Source organism: Neomonachus schauinslandi, chromosome 2 (genome assembly GCF_002201575.2).
Source record: "Neomonachus schauinslandi chromosome 2, ASM220157v2, whole genome shotgun sequence".
Lineage (NCBI taxonomy): Eukaryota > Metazoa > Chordata > Mammalia > Carnivora > Phocidae > Neomonachus > Neomonachus schauinslandi.
In genome coordinates this window covers 47,493,368-47,520,715 of record NC_058404.1, presented here as the reverse complement: position 1 = coordinate 47,520,715, position 27,348 = coordinate 47,493,368, and the positions used below count along the sequence as shown (strand labels likewise).

General features: G+C 46.9%; 1 protein-coding gene and 1 pseudogene across 5 annotated transcripts in view; one reads left to right on the top strand and one right to left on the bottom strand.

Moving 5' to 3' along the window:
• Nucleotides 1–1,431: 1,431 nt before the first annotated feature.
• EBF2 (EBF transcription factor 2) overlaps nt 1,432–27,348 on the top strand; it is a 185,835-nt gene continuing 159,918 nt past the window's right edge. For 4 of the 5 annotated variants that reach the window (XM_021698819.1, XM_021698818.1, XM_044912563.1 and 1 more), the window contains exons 1-6: nt 1,432–1,562; nt 4,112–4,268; nt 5,278–5,341; nt 5,640–5,695; nt 6,202–6,275; nt 12,594–12,662. In XM_021698819.1, the coding sequence (XP_021554494.1) occupies nt 1,432–1,562; nt 4,112–4,268; nt 5,278–5,341; nt 5,640–5,695; nt 6,202–6,275; nt 12,594–12,662 (551 nt within the window). The remainder of the gene's footprint in view (nt 1,563–4,111; nt 4,269–5,277; nt 5,342–5,639; nt 5,696–6,201; nt 6,276–12,593; nt 12,663–27,348) is intronic. The other variant, XM_021698821.1, reaches the window with a different exon arrangement.
• On the bottom strand, nt 14,651–14,740 carry LOC123324099 (annotated as a pseudogene).

Here is a 27,348-nt window from a genome sequence, read left to right as displayed (position 1 = left end):
CGCGGGCAGCAACGCGGCGACCGCACGCCCGTGGGCAAAGTTTCCGTGACTTCCCCTCTGCCTCCCTGCAGCTCCTCTGCTGGCTCCCCCCGGGCTTCAGGAACTGGAGTGGGGTGGAATGGGGGGACTCCCGGGACAACGCCGGGAAGCTCTCGCGCTCAGCGAACCACGATCTGTCAGCAAGCTCTCATCTGTACGGGTGCGACTCCCGCTCATGTCTGCCCGGGGGTATTTTCCTTAGCTCCTTGACCGTTTTCCGTGACACTCTATTTATTTGAATAGCACTTGAGCCTTGCTCGTCCCCCACCCTGCTGCTTTCATTCATATATCCTCCTCTCTCAACAACTTGTAAACCGCACACAAAATCTGAGTGTCACCACGAGACTCCAGGAGACTTGGGGAGAGCCATTCAGGGAACTGGGTTGCTCTGGGGAACGTTTGCACAAAACATAAGTACATGTGGTCACACTCTCCACTTCTTCACAAACATGAACAAAGATTCAAACCCAGAGAATGAGAATGAATATGCCTCCCCGCAGGCTACAAAAATTTGCATCTAGTGGCAAGATCCACGGAGTATTCCTGCTCCCGCGGCCAGACTAAGCGGAGACATCCCAACCTGCAGGGGCTGACTACTCGGCTTCAGTGCAAGATTTGGGGGCCTCAGCCCACGCACGCACACGGGGTTCGGGCATGGACGCAGCGTCCACGGCTTTCTGTCCCCTTTCACCTCCCGGACTCCCAGCAACGCCGAGCGTGGCGCGCGCCGCCGGAGGACGTCGGCCCGGCCTGCCCAGCGCCGGCCAATCCCGAGCGTCCATGCAAATGAGGCTCCTTATCGGGCCGCGGCTCCGCCTCCCGCGGCCGCGGCTGTAGTAACCCATTCATGGGGCCCGCGCGCGGCTGCAGCCCGGCTCCGCGGTGCTCCCAGCCACCGCCTCCTCTCGGCTCCGGGTCTTCCCCTTCCTTTTACAACTGATCCAGTTGGGGATTTTTTTTTTTCTCCTAAATTCGAGCGGTGGGGAGGAGCAGGGAGGGGGGACCAGGAGGAAGGGGAGAGATTAGGCAGCCATCAATCTCCTCCTGTTTCTCCCAGAACAGGTGATGCGTCTAAATTGTGATCACTTTCTGGAGGCAGCGCTGCCGCTGGAAGGATGCGAGCGACCTAGGACGGAGGCCCTGAGGCGGCAGATCTGAACTTACGGAGGATAAATAGCAAACTTTAACTACATCAGTCCGCACCTCACGCGCGAAGCAAAGGACGGGTTATCTCTTTTAGCCCCCCACCCCCCCAACGAGAGACTCAAACTTCGGCTCTTGATCCCTTTTCTTGGATTGCTTTGGAGGAGACGGTTTGGTGACAGCATTGGGAACAGTAGGGACAGTGTTGTAACTCGTATTTTTAAAGCGACAGTAGACCAGACTTTTTAAATGTTTGGGATTCAAGATACTTTAGGAAGAGGACCAGCTCTGAAAGAGAAATCACTGGGTGCCGAGATGGATTCGGTCAGGTCCTGGGTCCGGAATGTCGGCGTGGTGGACGCCAATGTCGCGGCGCAGAGGTAACGATACGGTCTCACAATTATTACGGTCTTAAATGCTTTTCTTCGTTCCCTTTCTCGCTCTCACCGTCTGTCTGTCTGTGTGCCCCCTCTCTCTCCCCCCATCTGTCGCCCTGGCCCCGCGCGCTGGAGCTCGACCTAGGGCAGGCAGGTCGCTGCAGTCAGGGTACACTCACCCCGCAGCCGACACTCGAGTTTCCGAACTGCCTGGGTCGTTTGTGTTTCTCCCCCACTCCTTCCCCACAGACCACTCTTTGGGAAGAAAAATAACAAAGTGGCATCCAATGCTTTGCAGCTCAGCCCTTGGTTCTGCGATGCGGTCCCGGCCGGGAGCAGAGCGCTAGGACCGGAGCTGGCAGCGGCGACAGCCGGCGAGCCGGCTTCCCGGAGCCTCCCGGGTTTCGCCACGCCGCTTGCAAGCGCCTCTCCTCCCGCATCTTGCCGGGTGATTCCTGAAGGCCGGAAGCCCGGCGGCCAGATGGCGGCGGCGACGCGAGGAGTGGGAGAGGCCGGAGCCGCTGCTGGGAAGGCAAAAGCGGCCGGGAGCTCCGGGGCGTGGGGGGTGGGGGGGGGGGGGGGGGGGGGGGGGCGGGGGGGGGGAGGGAAAGGGGGGGGGGGGGCGGGGGGGGGGGGGGGGGGGGGGGGGGCAGGCTGGAGGGTCCAGGCGCAGAGATAAAACAGTGGACCAGACGCACTGAAGAGCGGGTGAGGGAAGAGAAGGGATTAAAAAGAGAAGACGAAGGAGTAACAGTAGAAAGAGCCACAGAAGAAGAAGAAAGGCGAGGAGAGGAGACGGGCCGCAAACGCAGGGATCAGCAGCCTTTAGTTTTGCTAGTTACTGAAGTTGACTTTGTTTCTAAGCGTCCGCGTGCTGAGATAGTAAACGCCTTGTTTAGGGTGCCACCCCACGGAGGCATTCTGGTCCCTTTCGCTCATCACCACTACTGAGCTGGGATTTGTGGTCTCCGCGTCCTTGCTTTCGAAAGACAGCCTCCCTCCCACAAACCCCAAAGAGCCCACGAACTTCTTCCCACGACTCCAGCCTTCCTATCCGCTCTCCTAGCCATCTCCCTCTAAGTCCTGACATCCCGCAGAGAAATGCCTCCTTTCCCAGATAGGCCACGTCTCCAGGTGTCCCGGGTAGAGCGAACCAGCCGCCATCCTTGGAGGAGAGGAGACCCGGGCGGCCCGCGGCTCCCTCCCTTCTGCGGGAGCCCGGGGCGCGCCGATACCCCCGGCAGACGGCACGAGGCAGAGGCGGCTTTCCGCCGCGGTCTGGGGACTCGCAGGGCTCAGGCGGAGGGAAATCAGGCGGCTTCACTGAGCCGGCTCCAAGGTGCATTTCCTTAGCCAAGCACCTTAAAAATACCTCTCCTACTTTCCTCCTTTACCCGGATCAAATCATTGTTAAACTTGGAATAGGCAGCCCGAGGGGGGACTCTAGCCAGAATTTTACGCCATTCAAAAGAGTGAAAGTGCTCACACCCTGGGGTACGAGGACCAGAGATCCCAGCGCCGCGGGGCAGCACTGGCCATCTGCGCGCTCGCCTGGGCCCTGAGACTTCTGTTAAATGTGATCTGGCGGCTAGTTTGTCCCCGGCCGCGACAGGTCTGCAAGGAGGTGTGTGCACACACTCAAAACGCTCAGGGGCGCCTCCTGGGCCCTCCAACAGGGGTTTCGCGGTCAGCGGGTTTGGCTGGCGCCGCCGGGAGATGCAGCTTAAGCGGGGATCCCCCTGGCCCCAGGCGAGGACGCTCTCTGCCTCTTAATAACATTTTGCCTTCTCCAAGCGCAGCAGTCCTGGGGGCGGGGTCCCCAGTATCCCGTGGTCCGCAGTGGCCCGCGATCCTTGGTCCCGGGGATTCCACTCTGCCACTCTCCCGCGCGCAACTTTTCGGAAGAGCGAGGGAAGCGGGAGGAGAGGCCTTTCCCGGTAGAACCGAGGCTTGGGCTCTGGGTTTCCCGCCGCCCCCAGGGGTTTCCCCACCCACCAACTTTTGGAGAGAGCAAGGAGGGCGTAATGGGCAGTAGCAATAGGTCAGGTAACTCCAATGAAGATGAAGGAAATGGGTCACTTCTTCAAAAGTAAGGAGGATTTATTGCCCTCCTTACTCGGGGGCCTAGTTCCCAATCCTGACCCAGCTGGCCGCTCCACTTGAGGGTGAAGATAGGGGCGGCCCTACGGCATAAGACTTGGACCGCCTCCTTCGGGACTGCTTTGGGCCTTGGTCTGCAGCGGGCATCCTTTGGTCTCCACTAAAGGCCAGACTGTGAGCTGCTGGGCCCTGGGATGCCCGGAGGCTGGAACAGCGGGCGGTGGCAGTGGAGAGGGGCGTTCGCCCTGTCAGCCAACCCCTGTGGCCACTGTAACTACTCGAAAGAGTCCCCTCTTCTTAGACTGAATTGCAAAAAGGTCTGAGCGGCCCAGAACTCTGGACCCGGGATGGGGACCCTTGACCCCCCGCAGTATTTGTGTGGGCATGTTGGTAACATGGTGTCTTTCTCTCTTTCCCTCTGTCCGGTGTCCCCCATGTCTTTTCCTGTGCAGCGGAGTGGCCCTGTCCCGGGCCCACTTTGAGAAGCAGCCTCCTTCCAACTTGAGGAAATCCAACTTCTTTCACTTCGTTCTGGCGCTCTATGACAGGCAGGGGCAGCCAGTGGAGATTGAGCGCACAGCCTTCGTTGATTTTGTGGAGAACGACAAAGTAAGCAGAGGTCCCCTTTTCCTCACCGCCTAATAACTACCTCTTTGCAAAGCACTAAAGATTCCATCTGTCACTCGCGACACTTTTCCACTCACATCATCAGGAATGATAAATCAAGGCTTCTCGCCCCAGCCTCTGAATCAGTTGATTTCCTGGCACCTCCTCGCTGCGGGGGCGCTGATGGCTCTGTGAACCCAGACTCTGGGGTCATTAGCAGAGCCTGGTCATGGACTGACCGTGGAGCAAACGCCCTTCAGAGCAGAGCATGCCCTTCTCCGGGTTATTTTTTGTTATTTTGCACCTGCCAGCGCCGGCAGAGTGGATACCCAGAGCCAAATCTTGGCCCACCTTCCCCATTGAGCCTTCTCTCCCGCTCTTGCTCCCCAGCGCAGTGTCCACTCTGACCCCAGCTCGGGTTTGGGGGCTGGATTCGATCTCAGATGAAATGGACATGTGATGAGAGGAAAGTCTCTTGCCCTCTCTGGGCCTGCGAGCTTTAGGGCTGGAGCTTCCTGAGGTCCCGCTGGAATCTGGGCCTGGGTCCCTGAGCTTGTGGCCCCAGAGGCTCTAGTCTTGGTGGGATAGAGCCAAATGCTACCCTTGCAAATGACAGGTCCCTGCATCTTTCTGCCAAGAGAAGCTTTGGGGCTTCTTAAGGATGGACAGAGCCTGTAGGGTTGGGTGGGGCCTGTTTAAAGGTATCCTTGGTGCGGTGTCCTATTGTCGCGTCTCAGGGGCGGGGGTGTCACACTTCTGAGGACATTTTTAAGGGGGAGGGAGAGAGGGGTTGCAGAGGGTCAAGTGGCCCGAGCCCTAGCAAGTTTCAGAGGTTGGCCTCCGGCAGATGCTCCTGCCCTTTGACCTGGGGCTGGGCAGGGGGTTGTTCAAAGTTGCCTACTAAGTGGGGGAAAGTCGGCGGGAGGCGGGGTGGGGTGCGCTCTCTAGTTTTTCCTTCACTGGGTGCGGGGTGCTGGAAGGCAAGGGACTCGAACGCTGCCTGTCTTTTCAGGAACAAGGCAACGAGAAGACCAACAACGGCACCCACTATAAGTTACAGCTCCTCTACAGCAATGGTGAGCGCCTAGCGCCGGCTGCGGCGCCCGCACGTTTCTCTTGCTAGGAGGGCGGCTGACCACTTTGCAGTCGCTTGCCGGCAGCCTCCAGGCCTGGGGAGCGCAGGGCTGCGGGAGGCTCGGGCAGGGCCAGGGGCGGGTGGGCGGCCTTTGCCCCCAGGACCGCACAGCCGGAGTGCTTGCCTGCAGTCGGGAGCCTGGAGCGGCTGCCCTGGCCTCGGTCCCCACAGCGGGGACGGGTTTGGGTGCCGAGAGCGGCTCCGCGGCCCTTACCTCGTGCCCGCCCCCTCCCCCGCAGGCGTCCGCACCGAGCAGGACCTGTACGTCAGGCTCATCGACTCGGTCACCAAGCAGGTGAGCCGGCGGGCCACCCCGTCTACTCTTCTCCCCGGCCCCCCCCCCCCCCCCGCCCGCACCTCCCTCCCTCCCCGCCTGCCCCTGACCTCTGCCCACCCCCCACGGTTTCCTGGGTCAGACTTCACATGCTTCTCCACATCAACTAGCACCTTGTCCAACCTGGAGAACAATTTTTTCCCTCTCTTCTCCCTTGCTCTTCTTCTTTCTGGTTGGGGTTGGGGGTAGGGGAGCAAAGGGGTGAAGAGAGGAAGCAATTGGTAGGAGATCCCGTCCCCCGAAACATTCCCTTTTGCAGGAATACGTCCTCACCAGGGCAAACTTCTCTATTATTCTTTTGCTTGAGTTAATCAGGCCACAGCTCAGGTTCTGGCTAACTCCTAATGAACTAGTGGGCAGAGGGGGAAAAAAAAACGATTCTGTGCTTGTTTTAACGTCCCCTTTCCTTTGTCTCTCCATTGCCTTCATATCTTCCCTTCCTGCCCCTGCCCCCAACTCCTTTGCAGCCCATAGCTTACGAGGGACAAAATAAGAACCCGGAAATGTGCCGAGTTCTCTTGACGCACGAAGTGATGTGCAGGTAAGTGTCGCGTTTTTCCTGCGGGCTTTGCTGGAAAGCGGGCAGGTGAACCATGCCAGCCAGCTTGCATGCATCCCAGCATTGAGTTTCAGGAGTGGTGGCTCCAGGGGAGGGTGGCCTTACCCTGGGGGCTGATTTGCTAGAATTCTCCCTTAAAGGCCAGATTCTTAGGGCATATCCATTCAGACTCCAAAAGGAAACCCAGAACCACTCAGGATTTCACCCCCCTGGCATCTCAAGAGTTTCCTCCATTTCGAGGAAAGTTTCTGTTGTCCAGTGGTCAGTGGCAGTGCGGGGAGGGGCCGGGCAGCCCCCGGCCAGGTTTGGGGTCGCAGACTTTCCCTGAACGGGTCTCCACCCGAGGTCCGCCCTGCTAGGTTCCTGCCTGTCCTGCCCGATCCGGGTAGATTTCCAGGAGGGTCCACTCGTGGAGTACAGGGGTCAAAGCACTGGCAAGACTTGCAGTCTGGGAGAGGGACTACTGGAGGTTGGAACCCACCCTCCCCCCCCCCACCCCAACCGCTGAGGCACCTGTCTATGATGCGGAAGGGTTTCCTTCCTCCTGGGATGTTGCTTCTCCGGTGATTTCCCTTGTCAGGGGAGTTTCAGAGGTCACGAGAAAGTACTGGGTAGAAAGAGTAGTCCGGTTGACCACTAGTGGAAGAGGCAGGGAGAGGACCCCATCAGGGGGTCCGGAGCAACAACTGGATTCTGAGCATCAAGTTGTGAGAGGTGCAGTCTACTCAGATTCCCGCATTTTCACCCATCTTCTTTCTGGAGACCAGTCATTCCATTTTGAGTCCTTTCTTCTGCTTGACTAGAAGAGAATTAAAAATTAGAAGAAATTCATCCACGCACTTAATTATTCATCCTTTCAACAAACGTTTGAGTACTGGGGACCCACCACAGCAAAAGAGAAAAGGAAACTCTGGAAAGAGGTGGTTATTTGACTATAAACATTTAAATGTCAAGTCCATACACGTTTTTCTTCCTCCCAAATCTCGGATTGGAGAGAAAGCCTCAGTTCTTCCTTGCTCTGCTGTTGCCCCAGTGAACGTCCACCAGCTCCAGACTTGCTAGTTTTGGGTAATTGCAGGCCATCTGATTTAGTCTGGACTGTTTTATGGGCAGCTCCCAGCAGCCTCGGCTCCCTCCCAACCCAGTCAGAAAGAAACCATAACAATCAGCCATGTTTGTTTTGGTTTTGACCAAGTATTAGAAAAACAAACTTTGCCAAATGCAAAGTTCATTTCTGCCAGTGGCCTCAGCGGAGCGGAATGGAGCTTCCCTGCCTGAGTAGCTGGGAGAGGCCATGGGTGAGGGAGTGAGCAGATAGCCACTCCATTATCCCAGGGCCCCTGATAGATTCCTTCAGAAAGGAAATGCAATTCCAAGAAGAGCTTGCATGTAACACCTAGATTAAATAGTTAGAACACTTTGATTTGGTTGGCTAATTGAAGGACTTTTTTTTTTTTATCCCTCTTTATACTTTTAAATGTCTTTGTTTGGAGAGATTATCTTCTTAAAAGAAAAGAAAACAAACCCCGAAACTGGCCCATTGTCTGACGAATTATACCTATAACTTTAAATAATACTCGCACGCCCCATCAAGCTGTAGTTAAGGCTGACATTTTTATTTTTAAGCCCAATCAAATCCTCCTCATTTTATGCTGTTTAAGTAACAGCATCAATTTTTAAAGCCTCTAGTTTAGTCTGCATTAGTAACACAATATAAAAATTTAATGTACTGTAACTTCTCTGCATCTGAGACCTGGGAAGATGCTCTGCGATGTTCTTCCCAAAACTAGAATTTAAAACAAATATTAATTATGGGTAAATAAATGATCCATTGGATGGGTACTGTGTATGGTGTGTGTGTGTGTGTATGTGTGTGTTTTGGGAGCTAGCTGGGATGATGGCAAATATTGGATGTATCCAGAGGGGAAGATCTCAATTTGTCAGTCAGAGCTGGCTGGTTCTCCAGTAATGGAAAAAGTTCCTTCTCCCACATTTTGGGAGCCAGGGAGAGCAGTCCATGATTGAGGGATGAATCAGATGCATGTTCTGAGAGTTTGCGTGGTGCTCTTGAGCATACCTGGGGATTTCCCTGAATGGTTTTATGTTCTCTAAGCCTTAGGAAAAAAAGCTCATAAACTGGCGTTGAGTTTTCAGAGGGAACAAAATAAATCTCTTTAGGAATAACTTTTTCTCCCTTCCCCAGTTGTCTCTGCTCCTCTCTTTCCGGCTTTAGTTCATTTTGCCAATTATTAGCAAGGAGAAATCTAGTTGTTATGTCGCTGCAAGCCACGCCTGTGCCCTCAATGCTCGGAGGGTTAAAAGATATTATAATTTGAACAGAAGTTGTCTCAAGGTCTACAGCTGGCTAATAACAGAGTTGTATTGAGCGCGAGCAAACCCCACAGCTGTGACTTTTCGCCACAAGGCGCAGGCTAGACGGGGCCCTAATCAGATGGGCCAGCCGGGCAGTGAGGCCAGTGTCTTTATCGGCCAGATGGTGTGAATTTAGACACTTTTGTTATGCAATCGCAGGGAGGAGTTGGGGAGAAGAAAACAAAACAAAAGCCACCATGCTGTGCGCTTATTTGAGTTTGAAATTAGAGACAGATTTTTGAAAGTTGAGGGTTGAATTTTAAAAACGATTTTGGAGGGGAAAGGGCACATTCGCTTGTCTTGAGCAGGAGTTTGACTGACTGGACACCCTGTGTCCAGGGCTGGGGATTTTTTCTTCTCCAGCCATCCCTTATCCCTCTTTTTTTTCTTCCTTTTGGAAGAAGGCAGGTAAGATTCAGGATTGGGATGCAATTTTCCATATTTCCCCAGCCTCACCGCCAACTTGGTTTATTTTTTCTCTTTCCCTCTCTAAAGACTCTGTGAGATGGGGAGGACCGGAGAGGCCTGTAGTGTTTGAGGGAAAAGGTTGAGAGTGTTTCAGGGAAAAGGTTCTCTGAGTAAGAATTAGAATAAAATAAACCAAACCCAGCCAAACTAAAGAGTGGAGGACCAACCTGCATTTTCATTCATTAGGGAGAAGGAGCCCTTCTGAGCCTCTCCGTGATGGTTAGGAACACAATCGACCTAGTGCCGAGTTCAGTTTCCTCTTCTCTTTGTTTATTTTTCCGCTTCCTTTCCTATTTTACAGTCTTGTTCAGTTTTTAAAAAACACTTACCAGGAACTTCAGACCTAGAAACTTGCTTGTTAGAAGATAACCCTATAAAACCTTTTCACTAAAGTAGCTGAACCTGAAGTTGGTCGCACGGGCTTTGTCTCTACAGCAAAGGGAGAGGAGAATGGAGTTTGTCATCTGAGTAATTCAGGGCGCCAGTCCTTCAGGTCCACCATGCACATATCTGATCCCAGAGCGATTGTTTGGAGACCGTGGGTTCATGAATGTCCTCCGCTTTCCACTTCCCTTTGCTTATGTTAATATTACTGGCATGAGGATGGAATGTCATTTAAGAAACCAGATTAAAAAAAAATAACTAGGACATCTTGATGAGAACTTTTCTTAAAAAAAAAAAAAAGAAAGAAAAGAAAGGAAAAGAATTAGTTTTGCCTCACCCAGAGAAATTTTGAGAAGGGCTCTCAGATGGAGCACTCCTATTATTTTTATACCTTTACTATTTCAGCCCAGTCACCAAGTGAGTATCTTCTACATCTCTTCTGTGCTATTAACATTAGAGACTGTACTTAAATATGTTACTGATGGAACATGGAAAATTGGGTCCTAAAGTTTCTCTGCATTTTTCTTTTTTTTTTTTTAAAGATTTTATTTATTTATTTGACAGAGAGAGACACAGTGAGAGAGAGAGAGCACAAGCAGGGGGAGAGGGAGAGGGAGAAGCAGGCTTCCCGCCGAGCAGGGAGCCCGAGGCGGGGCTCGATCCCAGGACCCCGGGATCACGACCTGAGCCGAAGGCAGATGCTTAACAACTGAGCCACCCAGGCGCCCTCTGCATTTTTCTTTGAATATTGTTTCCTTCCCTGATGAGATTCTCCACATTGTATTACGCTGGCACCAGGCTTACATTTTTATCTGTTTTTCTTTTCCTTCAGAGAAAATCCCCATGGAAAGCAGCTGAATTCAGCTGAGCAATTTTGCAAACTTACTCGGCCTCTTCAGAATCATTCCTTCTCAAACTAAACAGATTGGCACATCCTGACAGTCTGTGTTCTCGTAATTAAATTGTACCAGCATCGCACACATATTTGGGCTAGGCTCACATACTGCTGAGGTCAGAGGGGAGTCTAGCTAGAAGGTCTTTGGGTAACAAGCATGCCTGGGCTTTTGAAATTGTGTCGCTAAGGAGAAAAGGTTTGCCTGAGCCGCATAGGTATTCTGCTGACATCAGCAATGGAAATAGGGAGAGGTGGGAGGGGGAAGCGGGTGGTGGTAGGGAGTTAGGAAGAGAGACAAGGGCTTTGGGAGGTGGGAAAGCAGCTGGCCAGCATTTTTATTGGTGTTAATCTTGGGATGGATTGAAATTTTAAAAGTTAAGACCCAATATAATTTCAAAGGCAAAATATTATTTCAGAAAGTCCCCAGTGGCCAACTCTGGTATTTAAGAATGTTGAGACAATTTTTCTTTTACTTCCTACTAATTTGATTAAATTTCTTAAAACCTCCTAGTGCTCATTTGGTGAAACTTGTTTAGCACCTCTCCAGTATATCTTGCTCTTTGAGAAAGGTAGAATGAATGGGTCGCTGGGTAATCCCACGCATCCCTGTAGGAGCAAAGAGGAACTTTAAAAGTTTTACAAAGACTCCTTTATTCATTTGTTTGCTTTTAATTCTGTGGAGGACCAGAGAGGACAAGTGGACTAGAGAGAGCCACAAAGCAAATCTGTGTCTGGGCTGGTGGTAGGCCTAGGAGTCCCTGCTGCCTCATGGCCTCCCTCTTTTCCCCCTTCTGTCATCACTTCCAAAGAGGGCTTGGGGATCTTGTTGCCTCATGGGCTTCCTAAACCGAGAAGGGACTCTGGAGATAATCTTGTCCAGTATTTTAATTTTATATATAAGGTTGGCAAAGCCCAGAGGGGTTAAACAGATTTGACTGTATTCCCACAGCTGCTTGGTGACAGCGTCCGATGGGACGTCAGAGCCCCGATTCTCACTTTAGCCACCTTTCCATTGTGTTGCTTCGCTCTCAAACTTAAACAGATCGTGGAAAGGGCAGTGCTGACATCTAGTTTGCTTACTGCTAGTGTTTATGTGGCATAGTCTCCGACCAGTGTGGATAGTCATGTTTTGTTGTTGTTGTTGTTTTCCTATGCCATGTCAAGGCTATATTCTTAAGCAACTACCATCGATGGTAGCCCATGTGCTTGAATGAGCCAAGAGGTTTTCAGGAGCTTGCAGTGCCAGCGGCAGTGGGCAGCAACAAGGGGACGTGATTTTCCAGTGTTTCCCCACCACCCAGCTTCCTTTGCTTTTGTCACATCTGTCTAGGTCTTTCATACAGACACCTTTGGATTGGAGCATTTTGCTCTCTGCTCAGGTCTGACTGAATCCTTCCTATCTGCTGTGATTGCCCTAGGGCTTCTTCTTTTCTGTCTCCCTCCCAGATAATTTCACAAGCCTTTCTCCAGCATCTATCAGGTACCCAGCACTTTGCTAGGTGGAAGTCTTGGGAGGCAGCATCTTCAAGATGGGACTTACAGGGGAAGTCCCATTTCTGGTCTGGACTCGGTGAAAATCATGGGAAAGATCATTTTACAGCTCTCTGCCTCATTTTCTCCCTATTTTACAATGTATACCATGGTTCTGGTCTTCCTCCTTCATCTTTAGAAAATGACAGAAATGGGTAAATAACTAAATGTTTATAAAGTACACTGAGTTCTCTGGAAAGATGTTATTAGTACCTAAGGTTGATAAAGCCAGGCAGCTACTCGGGGTCTGTTTTATGCCTTTTCCTTTCCCTTCTTTCTTCAAGTATTTATTAAGACGCAAAGATCTAAAAGATACAACCCTAAAATCATTCAACATGGAACTGGAAGTGACCTTATAGATTTAAAAATCCAATGCCTGTGGTTCAGAATACGAATATAGCTCCTGGGAAAGTTGTGATTTGCTGAGAATGACCCAGTTATAAGCCCCTAGAATGAGAATTTGAGAGAGTATCTTTGGGCTTCGGGTTCAGTGTTGTTTTTAAACATGGTCATAAATCCTGCGCTTGAGCAACTGAACGCTAAGAAGCTACCTAGGACATTTTTGTGAATGTTTCTACGTTGTATGCTCCTTGTATTTTCTTGATTTTAACAAATTGCTTTTACTCTCTTGGTTCCTTCCCAATCTACAGTCGATGTTGCGAGAAGAAAAGTTGTGGGAACCGAAATGAGACTCCTTCAGACCCCGTCATCATCGACAGGTAGGGGGAGAAAGTGATTGAAACAATCATTCCTGGTTTCTTTCCTTTACGAATCTCCATGCTGAGTACTGATCGCTTGGGATTTGCCATAAGGTTGGTTTCATGCTATCTTCAAGGCAGAGCTAGTCCAACATGTGTTTTCTTGTTGTGGTTGGCCTTTCTTGGAAGAAGTCAGAAACTTACTTTCTGAACATGTGTCTCTAAATCTATGATGAGATTCTTTTTCAGGTGCATTGATGTCAACCTAATAAGGAGTATGTGGATGGTAGAGGATGCCAGCTCTCCTTTCTGGCAGAGCTGGGTCTCAGTAAGTTTCTTGGAAGAGGCAGTGTACCCCAAGTTAAGCGGCAACCCCTTTATCATTCTCAGTGATTGCTGTTGGCTTTGAAGACTATCAATTTAGATTACAGTTTAGGGGATTATGACAAGCTCTCTCTTACACTGAGGGAGATTCCATTCTACCACAGAGCATTGCATTCTGGGTCTTATGTTATATTCAGAGTGCGCAAGATTCTCTGGGACAAGATGCTAATTCATTGAAATGTGATTTAGGCATCCTCAGCTGTCTGTTTTTGTGATTGGAAACAGAACTTACAAACCAACGAAGAAATACCAAATTAACTTCCAGCAATCATGTAATTTTAAGAAATCCCCTATTCCCACCCCTAATTTTTTCTCTTTCGTTAAAAAACGGAATAATTCCCTATTGCTTCTTTCTTTGGGTTTTCGTGTTTCTAGCCAGGTCCTGAAATGGATTGGAGAGACCACAGTCTCCAAAGTTGTTATTCCGATATTCCAATGAATTCTCAGTTGGGAGAATGGAACCTCTGGCATTCTTCCCAGAAAGCCAGCTTGGTTTCTTTGTGGAAAGTATAGCATAGCCCTAGGAACGAGGAGGCTGGGATCCTGATCCTGTCCTCGCTCCTGACCTTGGACAAAGCACTCAGCATCTTTGCTCTTCAGTGGTACAACTGGAGGGTACTGCCTGCCACTCTAGGTTTCAGGAGGCTCCAGAAGTATCTATCCATGGCAGTTTTGCAATCTTCTCTGAGATGCTTGGAAGAGGTTGATAACCAAATGTAAAATGTTTGTTGGGTGTGTGGGGCGCCTTTGCCATCATAGGAGGTTCAGGTGAGACCCATTTTAGGGAGCTGTTTGGAATTTCCTTTTTGGTTTTGGTTTTTCTTTTTTTCCTGAAAGTGCATAGAAGCTCATAATCAAAGAGTTGTGAGAACTCTCTAGGGTCAGCCGTCTTCCTCATTTGACAGATGGAAAACTGGCCTGGGAATGCTGACATGCCTTGCCCACGATTGCACAGCTGGCTGGAACAGAGCTGGCCCTAGAACACAGCCGTCTGTCCTCTCAGCTCGTGCTCCTCTCGCTGCCACAGCCTCCCTCTCCCGGCACTGTCTGTCCTGACTTATGTGACTTGGATGTGTTGATTGCATGTGGCCCCATTTCCCAACTTGCCAGGATGCCCTCAGGATCCCCTGGGGGAATTTCAAGCATATGAGAACAGGCTAGATGCAGACCCAGTCCTTTCCGGCGTGCACACTGACCTCACCAATCATCTCTTCTCCACACACCTTTGCTCACCTTTCAAGATGGTCCTCCATCCTCATGACTAGTACCTCTTCTCTTGCCCCACGAACCAGCTTTTGAAATGGTTGCAAACCTACAAATGCCAAGCCGCATCTTACATCTCATCAGCGCACATCCTAATGACTCTGTACAGAGCAGTTCTTACTTTAAGAAACCTCATATAGCCTGCACCTGCGGATAAAGCCAAACATATTTGCATTTTCATCCTCTGTGATACACAGTTACATGTACAAAAGAAAGTAGTCTTTCTGCATCCACACAGAAGATTTTCATATTAGGTGTTTTCACTGTTTGTGCTAGGACGCCTTACATTCTTCTCAGAAGGTGGACATTGTATCTTGGCTGCATATTATAGAGCTTTATGTGACTATGGCATTTATTTATTTATTTATTTTTAAAGACTTTTTATTTTCAATTAGCAATAATCGCGCCTCGGATAAACCTCATTGGCTACGATACTGCCACTGCGCAAAGCTTAAAGACTTTTTATTTATTTGACAGAGAGAGACACAGCGAGAGAGGGAACACAAGCAGGGGGAGTGGGAGAGGGAGAAGCAGGCTTCCCACAGAGCAGGGAGCCCGATGCGGGGCTCGATCCCAGGACCCTGGGATCATGACCTGAGCCGGAGGCAGACGCTTAACGACTGAGCCACCCAGGCGCCCCGGCATTTATTTTGTTACTATCATTTGCACAATAAAACAGCCCAGTGATGTCTCTGCATCACTTGAAATATGTGTTACTTTCGAAATGTCGCACATCTACACATGGAAACGTACGTACCCGAGGATACAGGTAAATTGGCCATCATCAGGGTTTTAGAGAACCCATTTTATTATAAACAGATGCATTTGTTCTGCTTACTCACTGTAAGGCTTTTGTTGGCAGACATTGTTCCCTCTGGTCTTATTGCTCCTGGATATCTTTGGGGCTTACCTTCACCTCCTTCCCTTCATTGTGGAAGTAATGGGAGATAAAGTCAGGTTGCCATTTTTTGGAAGTGGGATGAATGGTTTTTGTCATCCAAGGGTTTGGTTGAGTTGTGCATCCAGTCCCTGTGTTCAACGTCTGCCAACTTGGAGATGTTGAGGTCCCCTATGAGCACCAAACGGGTGCAAAGTAGTCTATTTTGGATTTCCTCTGAGTAAATATAGAACTCTCTTCTTTGCCCTTGTTCCTATAATGCCAACTAATTATCTCCTCCCCCTGCTCACTCAATCTAACCAGATGCAGTTAATTTACACTGTCTCTCTTTGAGTTTTCTCACACAACAGGCATACTACACTCTGGCTCCAGGGAAGCCTATTTATTCCCTTGGAATTGTGCATGTTGGGGGGGGGGGGGGGGGGGCTCAAGGGTGGTTCCCAAACTCTTCACCACAAAGGACCCCTTCTATTGTTTCCCTTGGCTAACCCAGCGTTCTGTAAGATTTTGCCTGCTAAACTGCAATTAACCAGTAATCATTCAGCTGTAATTCCATTTTTATTAATCAAAGACATACAACAGAATGGGAAGGAAAAACCTCATTCCAGAAATGACCTTGATCTCATCAGTGGCCAATCAGAGGTTTTGACTGGGACGAGACAACCAGTGTTACCACACTGACTCGATAAGACTTCCAGCTCAAACACAAAACAACTTGACTTTTCACTTAGTCCATGTGACCACATCCTGGGCAGATATTCAGTTTCCAATAAGCTGCTTGAAATATGAAAAATAGTTTTTACTACCTTGTGGCCCCTTCATTGAGAATCATTGGATTTTATAATAGGGCATCCCCCATTAGAGACTTGGTTCTTCATTTCCTAAGACTTAGCCCCAGACCAGGTTTTTTTTTTTTTCCTACTAAATTATTCCCTGCCTTGATTTTTTTAGAAGCTTAAATTTAATTTTCATCATCAGCTGTCTTTTCAGCATGGTTTTGTGAATTCTTGGGCAGCCACACCCCTCTCCAAAAAGCCAGGCCAGCACACAGCCCAGCAGGACTTACTGCTGAATCACGGGTCCTCAGCAGAGCCTTCTTTCTGTGTACAAATGTGTGCATGTGTAGAGTGGCAGTAGGGTTTATCAGTTTTTAGTGTAAAAATCCAAAGTTTCTATTTGAAAGAAAAAAAACCCCAGCAGAACAGAACAAAACAAAACCAAGAATGAAACCATAATCCTTACTTCAGTCTTTGGCCTAAATCTTGTCTATAAAGATCTGTGTGTGGTAAATAAAAATAAAAAGGCTCAAGTTTGATTTACATTTTGTGGTTTCAGAGCTAATCCAATCTTGTTTTTTCTGGGCTGTATTCTTCTTAGACTCTCTTCTCTGTCTGGAAGCCTCTTCTGAATATCTACTGAATCTCTGGGGCTCTGAGGATAATCTGGTGGTCCATGGGAAGAGTATTTTAGGGACAGTTTCACTGATGTAGGAGAGTAATAAAGAGTCTTTACTATTCCAGTTATTGTAGCCCATAAAAAGTCAGATGGGTAGCGAGGGCAAGAGTTCTTTTTTGTCTTTGTAGGCTGTCTGTGCCCATGTGCATGTGCATAGTGGTGCGATATTTTCTCTTAAAAGGGCAGATCAGCCTATGTTTCACATGCTAAGTATCCTCATCTTTGGTCTTGGGATATTGGTTTCCATATTTCCGAACTCTGTTTCCAGGAGGACCATTTTCTGTATTGATGTAGTTTTATTTTCTTTTTCAAGAAGCCAGACAAACAACAAACTGAATTTCATTCAAAAGGTTTACTTAAAAAGATCTGGTGTATAGGTACCCATGAGGGGTTTTCCTGATGTTATCTTCCTTTTTTTTTTTTTAAATGAATTTTTAGTTGTGGAAAAATACACTCAACATAAAATTGACCATCTTAACCATTTTTAACTATGCAGTGCAGTGGTTTAGGTACATTCATATGGTTGTGCAGTGAGCGCCACCATGCATCTACAGAACTCTTTTATTTTGCAAAATTGAAACTCTGTCCCTGTTGAGCACTAACTCTCCACTCTCCTCCCACCCCCAGCTCCTGGCAGCCCCCATTCTACTTTCTGTCTCTATGAGCTTAACTACTCTGGGACCTCGCATAAGCAGAATCATACTGTATTTGTCCTTTTGTGACTGGCTTATTTCACTTGGCATAATGTCCTCAAGCTTCCTTTGTGTTGTAGCATGTGTCAAAATTTGCCTTCCTTCTTAAAACTGAATAATATTCCATTTTGAATATATCATATTTGTTTATCTACTCATCTGTTGATGGACCCTTGGGTTGCGTCAGTCTTTGAGCTATTTGTGAACAAGCTGCTATGAACATGGGTGTACAAAGTTTCTTTGAGTCTCTGTTTTCCCTTCTTTTGGATATATACCCAGAAGTGGAATTGCTGGGCCATATGATAATTTGAAGAATGACCAAACCATTTCTATAGCAGCTACCTTATTTTATGTTCCCACCAACCATGCACAAAGGGCTCAATTTCTTCACACCCCCACGTTATGTGATACTTTCTCTCTCTCTCTCTCTTCTTTCTTTCTTTCAAGATTTATTTATTTATTTATTTGAGAGAGAGAGAGTGCGAGAGCACGTGTGTAGGAACAGGGGCAAGAATAGAGGGGGAGGGAGAGGGAGTGAAAGAATTTTAAAGCAGACTCCCGGCTGAGCACAGAGCCTGATGCAGGGCTTGATCCCACCACCCTGAGATCATGACCTGAGCTGAAACCAAGAGTTGGATCCTGAACCGACTGAGCCACCCAGGCTCCCCCGCCCTTTTTTTTTAATAGTTGTAATCCCAAGTTTTTTTCCTGTTGTCATCTTGGTAGGCATCTTCACCTGCTGCTTTCTCCTCTAGTTCAAGCTTCCTGTTTGCTCTTTCTCTGCCATTTGGCACATCCTTTTCTTGCCTCTTTCTACCACATCGACTACCTTGTTCCATTGCAGTGCATGTTTGGATCCTCTTTCCTCTGGCCCATACTTGTTATTCCTCTCTCCAGTGTATCGCTTAACTCCAGGAAAGTGGTATTTGTGGGATGGGAACTTCCAGAGAATAACTGTGGGGAGTAAAGCACTTACCAACCTTCCGTGCATGCTAGAGGGTATTGCATTGAACCCGAACACTAGAGTTTTTATTAACTTATCAAATGAGCTCCATATTAGTCTCTTCTTGATTTGTGGTGAAGATTCAGCTTTGAACCCTTTCTATTCCTTTCAGCATAGAAGCAGTATTTGGACGGTAGTTGGAGTTGAGCTCTTGCTGAGATTTATATCCACAAAGCCTAGCAGATTCCTGCCGTCTTAGGCCACTCAGGCTGCTTTTCAATCTGTGACCACTCCTTTCCTTTCCCTAGAAATGGACACGCCAGACATATCAGTAGAGGCACCTCCTGAACAAGGATTTCTGTCTCTGAGAAGGATGGATAAGACCAATACTCAACATTTAATTGACATTTACTGTGTGCTGGGCATTGTGCTAAGCAGTTTGCACTAATTAAATAATCTTCTTAATTAATTTTCAATGGTTGAAAAAAGTTTCAATTTTATGGAGAAAAAAAGTGAGTCTTAAGGAGTTGGAGAACTTAGCCAAGGTACCATAGCCAGTTTCAGTGGTAAAATTGCATATATACAATGGAATATTACTCAGCCATCAGATAGGATGAATACCCAACTTTTGCATCAACATGGATGGGACTGGAGGAGATTATGCTAAGTGAAATAAGTCAAGCAGAGAAAGTCAATTATCATATGGTTTCACTTATTTATGTTACATAAGTAATAGCATGGAGGACATTAGGAGAAGGAAGGGAAAAATCAAGGGGGTGTGGAATCAGAGGGGGTGGTGAACCATGAGAGACTATGGACTCCAAGAAACAAACAGGGTTTTAAAGGGGAGGGAGGTGGGGGGATGGGTTAGCCCAGTGATGGGTATTAAGGAGGGCACGTATTGCATGGAGCACTGGGTGTTATACGCAAGCAATGAATCATGGAACACTACATCAAAAACTAATGATGTACTGTATATTGACTCACATAACATAATAAAAAAAAAAAAGAAAAAAATTGGAGTGTAATTAATGGATGCAAGTTCCAGAGGAAAAGACATTGGTCTACAGGAAGGAAAAACGTTCCAGAATTTAGAGCTGTGAAAGAGTGGAAAAACCTGGGGAGTATGGTCTGGAAGCACTCTTGATGGGATCGTTAGAGAGGATCTGTTCTCTGGGAAGTGGTGGGCACTCTTGGCTCCCGAAGTGCCATTTAACTCTGAGGTTGTACAAGTCACATTCATGTGTGTGACAGATTTGATGGAATATCAGTCCTCAGTCCCCATGATAGAGAGGCAGCATTGCGTAGCAGATATGGCCTTGGACTAGGATCAGGATGCCTGCTTCTAGCCCTGGATCATGCATGTTACAGGGGTCATGTGCTGCCTCTTTGGGCCTCAGTTTCCCTATTTGTAAAAAGAAGTGCACTGGATTAATGGACGACCTTTACATTACCTTCCAGCTCTGAATTCTCTGATTCTAGCTGAGGGTCCAGGTTTGGGTGTCAGGCATGCTAATTTATCAGCCTTGCTCATCAATAATTTACGGGAGCTATTAATATGTGCCTTCCATGCCCAGACTCCCCATCTCTAGTGTAGGGGAGCCCAGTGCTGTGAAGAGTCTACAAAAGCCTGGCCCCAGGCTATTTTTTTTTTTTTTAGTGAAAATTCCATTCTCTCAGAGAGGGTGTAGATTTTCTCACTAAAAAACACAGATTATCTGCCCAAAGTGAATGCATCGTTCTTTCTTGTTCTTTGTCCATTGTTGTCTAGTAAAACGTTTGCCAGTTTCTTGGTCATTTTTGGGAGACACAGATAAGAGAAGGGACTCTTCTACTTGCTGGTGTAGGAAAAGACAGCCCTTTGGGTTGCAGCACTTCACGTGATGACAGCCTGGATCAAGTGGTAAATAAGAAATGGAATTTCCTTTGAGAATATCCCTCTCTTCCTGCTGATTAAAGAGACGGTACAGAAGAGTTATGATGTTTACTTCTGTTGTTGGGTTAGTGTGTAAGAGTTATACTTATTCTACTTGACGGACCAGCCTTCCTAGACTTGCAGAACTTTAAGATTTGACGCAGACTAGCTCAGTCATCTGTACATTGGTTCATTCCATCATTCATTCATTTAGGATATTTTTCAGTTATTCAGCTATTAAGCAAATTATTTGTGAACTTCTGGCACTAAGAGACCATCAGGGAATATAACAGCCATGGTTCCTACTCTCACGGAGCTGACAGCTTAAATAATCACACAGTAAAATATATATTTACCAACTGTGAAAAGTACAGGGAAGACGAGGTGAGTGGCTGGTAGACAGGTTCTAACTTTCTAGTCCCATCATTTCTTTCCCCATGAATCAAAATGGAATCAAAATGTCTGTTTCATCAAGCAGACCTTGAATATGTCCTCCTCTCTCTTTTTGCCAATACCAACTCTACCTGGAGTACCAACCCCAAACTCTGCCAGTATAAATCCTATCCGTTTTCCAAGACTTGCTTCAGATTCTGCCTCTTCAAAGATATCAGTTCTTTTATTATTATTATTATTATGTTATGTTAATCACCAAAGATATCAGTTCTTATAGCCAAAGTCTTCTCACTTGACCTTTGTCACCTGTGCTTGCTCTTGTTAGGATGTACGGATATTGTCATCTTTTTACCTATTTGGGTTTGCCTGACATTTCCAAACATATTGTAATTCTTGGATACCAGACATCATATGTCACTTAAGTCTATAATATTTTTTAGCTTTGTGATGGTGCTATTAATACTGCCTTTCTCAATGAGTTGTGGTATTAAAAACATTAGTGAGTGTAAGGTGACTACCATACTGTATAACGGAAGAGATGCTTTAAAAAAGTCACGGCAATTATTACCTTGTATCTCCCACACTGTCTATCCAGTGGTTTGGATACTATAGTCACTCAGTAAATATTAGTTGGCAGATTAATCTGTGACTGCCAAGCCTTGAAGAGTTTGGATGACTGAGTCCTTTGCCAATTCATATAGGACCTTTCCTGTAACTAGTTGCATTTGACTACTGCTTAGCAGTCTTACCCCCAGTGGCAAACAGGTACAAAACAATGCCAAGAACAGATATCTAGGGTTGTGAGGCAGAATGAATCACTCAGTAAATGTTTATCAAGTGTCTCTTATATTATAGACTTTGCAAGGTGCTCCTAGGAATAATAAAATTGGATAGACACGAAGCTTTCCCATCAGGAGCTTATAGTTCAGATGGAAAAGCAAAGGACGTGCAGAAAAAACCGTGATGCAATGGAAAATGCAAAAACTGCCCTAAGAGAGGCAGAGATTAAAGCTCTGAAGACCTGTAGTGGGGAGATGATTTTCATCTAGATGGAGGTGTGAGGGGGGTGACAACTCTAACTTAGACATTCCTGGCTGAGGTCAAAGGGCATTCTAGGAGGAAAGTATGTAGGAGAAGACATATAGAAAGGAAAGGCTTTCCCAAATCTGCTCATAGTTTTACAAGTGCAGGGATATGTGTAAAGGGGGGGCAGTAGGAGAAGTTAGAAAGATTATTTGGGTCCGGATTTTGTAAGACTTTATGTAACTGTACAAAAGTATTTTGACATATTTTGTTGGTTGGTGGAAAGACATCAGAAGATTTTGAGTAGTGCAGTTTTGTGGTCAGGTCAATATTTTGGAGGGATAACTTTGAGGATGAATTGGAAAAGGGGGAGTGGAAGTAACGGAACCTATTAGGAAGGCGTTACCAATAGTTCACAAATGCTTTTTTGGGGGGGGTGGGGATTTCTCAGTTTATGTGCCAGAGCTTGGGCATTATCTCCATTATTTTGTAACACCAGGAATTGGGAAGATGGGCAGTCTTCAAATTTTGTGACTTCCTATAAAAATATCCCAGTTTCTGATTTAGTTTCTTTCATCTTCTTCAGGATGTGCTCCCTTTCCCACCAGTAGTGGTTGGGAGGTGGGTTTTCCCTGTCAGATACTAGTCACTGGAGGTAAAAGCCCCATTTTCTCACCTCTCCACATTTCACTTCCCCTCCCCCAATACACCCACCACTCCAAAGCTTTTGCTGATGTTGCCACTTGTCCCCATGAGTACACGTCCTTTGTTCACTGGAAAGCTCAGATCCTTTGCAAAGAACTGCTGTTGTACCATCTGGCAATCTGTGAATTTTTTAGTAGCCTGGATGTTTGTGAGAAAGCAGGAACTCGGAGGCCAGAATCCAAACCATTTACAAGTACTTCTTCAGAAAAGAGGTGAAAAAACCCAAACCAGTTCACCTTTACTAGCATTTTCTAATTCAGAGTGCTTGCACAGGTCCCCTGGATCAATTCCCAATGAAAATCAGAGGACCAAGTGGTTGTATGCAGTTATGCAGAACAAATAATGGTATGCTTCAACTTCCAGCTTCTTCCTCATAAAATGGTGTGATGTGATTGACAGCAGATTTGCCCGGAAGTGGATGAGTCAAGAGTAGAAGAACAGTACTCTGAAACTGTTCTATGCTGGAAATAAGAAATAGGTGTTTGTTTCTAGGAAAAGTATTTCTTTTCGGAGTTGTCTACTGGCTCTTAGGGGAACAAAGGACTTTGACCTGGGGAAAGATTGATAAGACTGCATGTTCATCCAGAGAGAACCTTCTAGAACTTCCAGTTTGTTCTTTCTTTTTCTGTTTGAGCAAATTGGGCTAGATAAATTCTTCTGGGTCTATCTTTAACCAGCCAAGAGGCTAACAAGCCAAATTGTTGGGAAATATGACATATCCCAAGGAGATAAGAAGGAAGTTATCCACAGATAGGGTTCTACCCATTAGGACTTGATTAGATGATTTGTTGGTTCAAATCTTATAAGAATTTTTCTCTGTTGCTCTGTTCTTCACATTGACCTAGAGTTGCAATTGGAGGGGGCATTTGCTCGAAAGGAAAGTGGTTGGGTGACAAGAGGCTCAAAGCATGTTAGGCAGCCTAGACCCAAGTCTATAAAGAATCAGCATTTCATCAGCCTGGACTGGGTAATTAATTAAATGATTGTCCTCCAGGAAGGTTTTGTTCTAAACTCAAACTCTCCCAGCCCCCTCAAGACCACCAAGGAGCCAGAACTGGTGAGAAATGCTGCAGCTGCTCACATATAACAGGAGCTTTTGAAAAGGAAATAGGGAGAAATTCCTAATCCCACTGATACGATGGCAGGAATGGAAGAATTTGCAGGGATGGAACCAGTTGGATTCAGGCCAGCATTTTGGGTTTAACACCTGAATTTTCTAAGGCACATAGGGTGCCAGGACTTTTTAAAAAGAGAACTCACAAAATGGTCGTGCATTCTGGGTCATTGTAACTTCGTATGCTGTTATTCACACATAGGACCTCCAATAAAGCCCTGAGGTGGGTCTCTATGGAGACAAAGGGCGAGCCTTTTGTTTGTTTGTTTTGGGTCCAGATTTGCACAGTTGTGCAGGACATTTTCTGATTGATTTAAAGCTATGCACGTGACTGATCTTAGCTATGTACTGGGACTGTCACCCCACATTTCAGATGAGAAAACTCAGTTGAAGAGCAACTCCTTCAGTGGCCATGAAGCAAGCAGGTCAAAGATTCAACTGGGATTAGAGGCAAGATCTCTAGCTCCTAGGACAAAACTCTGATGGTCTATGCAAGGAGAGGACAGGGAAAACAATGGCATTCACGACAAATACGGTGTTGCTGAATTGCAAAGCTTCTAACTGGACTGGAGCTTTGGAGGATTCATCACCTTTCAAGCACCATGCCATGGGTCAGACTGATGACATTTTCCTTCACTATATAATCAGTAATTTTGTATGTAGCCAGTTTGTTCTGTGTAAAAGGCTTTTTCTTACCTACAAGAAATAAGGCTGTACGTACAACACAGATTTATGACATGTGGATTGCATACATAAAATGGCTATTATTCCTGCCATGTGATAATAAGTATAGCAAAATCTGGCTTCAGATCTAGGTTTGACCACTCCTCTATGCCATTCATGCATTTACTCACTCATTCATTTCCTGCCTCTCATTGAGTCTGGACTTGGCAGATTTAGCAAATAAAAATATGGGATGCCCAGTTAAATTTAAATATCACATAAACATGAATGATTTTTTTTGGTGTAAGTACATCCTAGTTAAATTTGTATTTCAGATACACAGCAAATATATTTTCAGTGTAAACCTTTCCCATGCGATATTTGGGATATACTTAGACTGAAAAAAAAATCATTTGTTGTTATCTGAAATTCAAAATTAACTGGGCATCCTGTATTTTATTTGGCAACCCTACCTGAATCCCAGTTTCTTATCTGAAGAATAGGGGATTGAGGGCTGCCTTACAGCACTGGGCTGGGGAGAGACGATGTGTATGAGAGCCCTGTGCCATGACTGGCCCCAGGGCTAATTAGCACATGCTCAGTTCCTTCCTTTTCATGTTTTTTTCCCCCTACCTTCAGGTAAGGGTCATCATTATCTTCTTGTCTATGTGGAAGTTGACTCACACTTAGGAGATTCATTTACGAGGCTGATAGATGAGCAGAAAGCATGATTGGGAACCATCAGCATTCCCTGACTGCCTCCCTCCCCCTCCACACCACCCCCCGCTGCTGCCCCCAGTCTTTGCCAGTTTCTCCACCCAGACCCCTCCTCAGAGTTCTGTCTCTTGTCTCTTTTTGTCACCTCTCAGTGCCTTGCTCTCATGCTCTGTCTAGACCCTGTTTTATGGACTTGTCGCCTCCTTTGCATTGCTTTTGCTTAGTGTCCACTGTCCATCTCCTGTTCACTTTCATTCTGACTTCCCTGAAAGCCTTTGTTCAGCGTTCCCTAAGTCTCCTTCAGCGCTTCAAACATGTGGGATTGTTTAGGCTCGAGTGATAAATTGCACAGAGTTAAAGGTAAGGGGGAAGCTCCTCTTTCCCCACTTGGTCTTGGCTGACGTTTGAACAAGAGCCAGACTTTACTTCGATTTAATGCTAACAGTCCACTTGATGCTTGCCCAAGTAAATGTAGAGTGGCTAATGCATTTTATCATCCAGATGTTGAGTCACAAGATGAAGGATAACCACCATTTAGGCATATATCTGGGTAATTTAGTGAACTGAAAAAAAAAATCTAACTTTGAAAATTTGGTGTCATTTTGAATGTTGAAAAACGGATGGCAGATTTTAAAATTCCGCTCTTGCTTTCCTCACTTCCCTTGCACCCCACCCTGTCCCCATCTCCCTCTTTTTTCCTTTGTTGACCTTTCTTTTTACTTCCTGCCTTTGGTTTTAGGGTCTCCCTTGCTTCCCCACCCCCCCCACCTTGCCTCACATTTTCAGTGAGGTGTCTAACCTTGATTCCGACACGGGCTGTCAGAAACAGTTCCGTGAGCAACTTGTACCCTAGTGCCTTTCTCCTCAATCCCCTCTTTCTTCTTTTCATTCCCTGATGAAGAATGAAATGCTGGCTTCACTGTAGGTGTTCTGTTTATAACTCCGGCTTGGCGGTTTTCACTTCGAGTGGAGTCCATTGAGCTTGTAAATTGTATTGGATCAGTGAGCCCATAATGAGACCTCCAAACCCAAACAGTAGAAGTCTGCTGGGATTTTATTGTTCATAAAGCTTTTTCCCTGGGGAGGGATAGAGTCATTAGGTGTGCACTGTGTTTAATATTTGGTCATGACAGGAAGCAATAATTTTCTATTTTTATGGTGGCTTCTGAGTTTTTAGAGCAATTGTCTAATTCCCATCACTGAGACTGGAAGCGAATTAACCAGACAGTGAGGTAAGCCTGGATGTGGTTTTTTGTCAGGGCCTATCTGGTTTAGCATCTTTCTCCATCCTCTGCCTGAACTCTGCTACTCTGATGGCTGGCACCTGCCCACTCACGGGTGTAACTTATTATTTGGAGTCCCCTGAACTCTTCTTATCAGGTAGAAATGTTCTTTCGCCAAAGAGGATCTTCTTTGAGAAGCACTCTCCTGTCCTTTCAGACCATCCCCTCCTCAGATGAGAGAAATGTGTAAAGTTTTTCAAAATTGGCACCATCCTGAAAAAGCCTGCCTCCCTGCTTCGTAACCTCGGATGAGGCAGATGGATTTGAGTGGGACATCTATTCTAAAGATTTGCAACCTAGTCCAGCATCAAGAAGCCCCCAGTTAAGGTGTTAGGTCTCCTCGCTTCACAAAGGGTGGGGGGATGCTTTGGCTTAGAAACCTCTGAAAGAGAGCCCAAGCCTAAGTATTTGCAGACCAGGGCAGAAAGATCAGTTTGGTGAGTTGGCATGATTTCTATCAGTTGGGCCAGGCTGACCTGCGATGCTGGAACAGGAGGTGGGAATTTTCCAAGGGCATGGGCTCAGCTGTTCCCCACTCACATCTGTAAAGGGCCATAACTAGTAGATTACTCCACAGGTCATGGGGTCAATGGTCCACTGACTGCTGGATGCTAGTCTACCCTGGCAGCAGGGTTTGAAGCCCCGTGGAAATAGAATTCTGTGATGTAATTCCGAGCATGAGGAAGGTTGAACAGAGGCTAGCTGTTTTGAAACCCATTCCGTCTGTACATCATCTTGGTCTCTTCAGCATTTTTTTTTTCCCCCTGGTAGGAGACTAAAAATGAGGCGTCAGTGACATGCTTCTTCGGGAAGTCACAGCCTACCATTTTTTGAGTTTTACAGCATTTAGCAGGAACCAGCTGGGCAAAATTGTGTCCAAAAAAAATTGTCATGCTTGACCTGACCTGCAGAGCTATGGAACTGACTCTTTTTTTTTTTTAAAGATTTATTTATTTATTTATTTGAGAGAGAGAATGAGATAGAGAGCCTGAGAGGGGGGAGGGTCAGAGAGAGAGGCAGACTCCCTGCTGAGCAGGGAGCCCGACGTGGGACTCGATCCCTGGACTCCAGGATCATGACCTGAGCCGAAGGCAGTCGCTTAACCAACTGACCCACCCAGGCGGCCCATGGAACTGACTCTTAACTCTTAAATCAGATGTGATGACCTTGAGAAAAACTTCCTGAAATCTCCCTGGCATGGGAAGCCTAGACTTGTTGCACATAAGTGGATTCCAGGGAAGGTTAGGGATCCATGGACT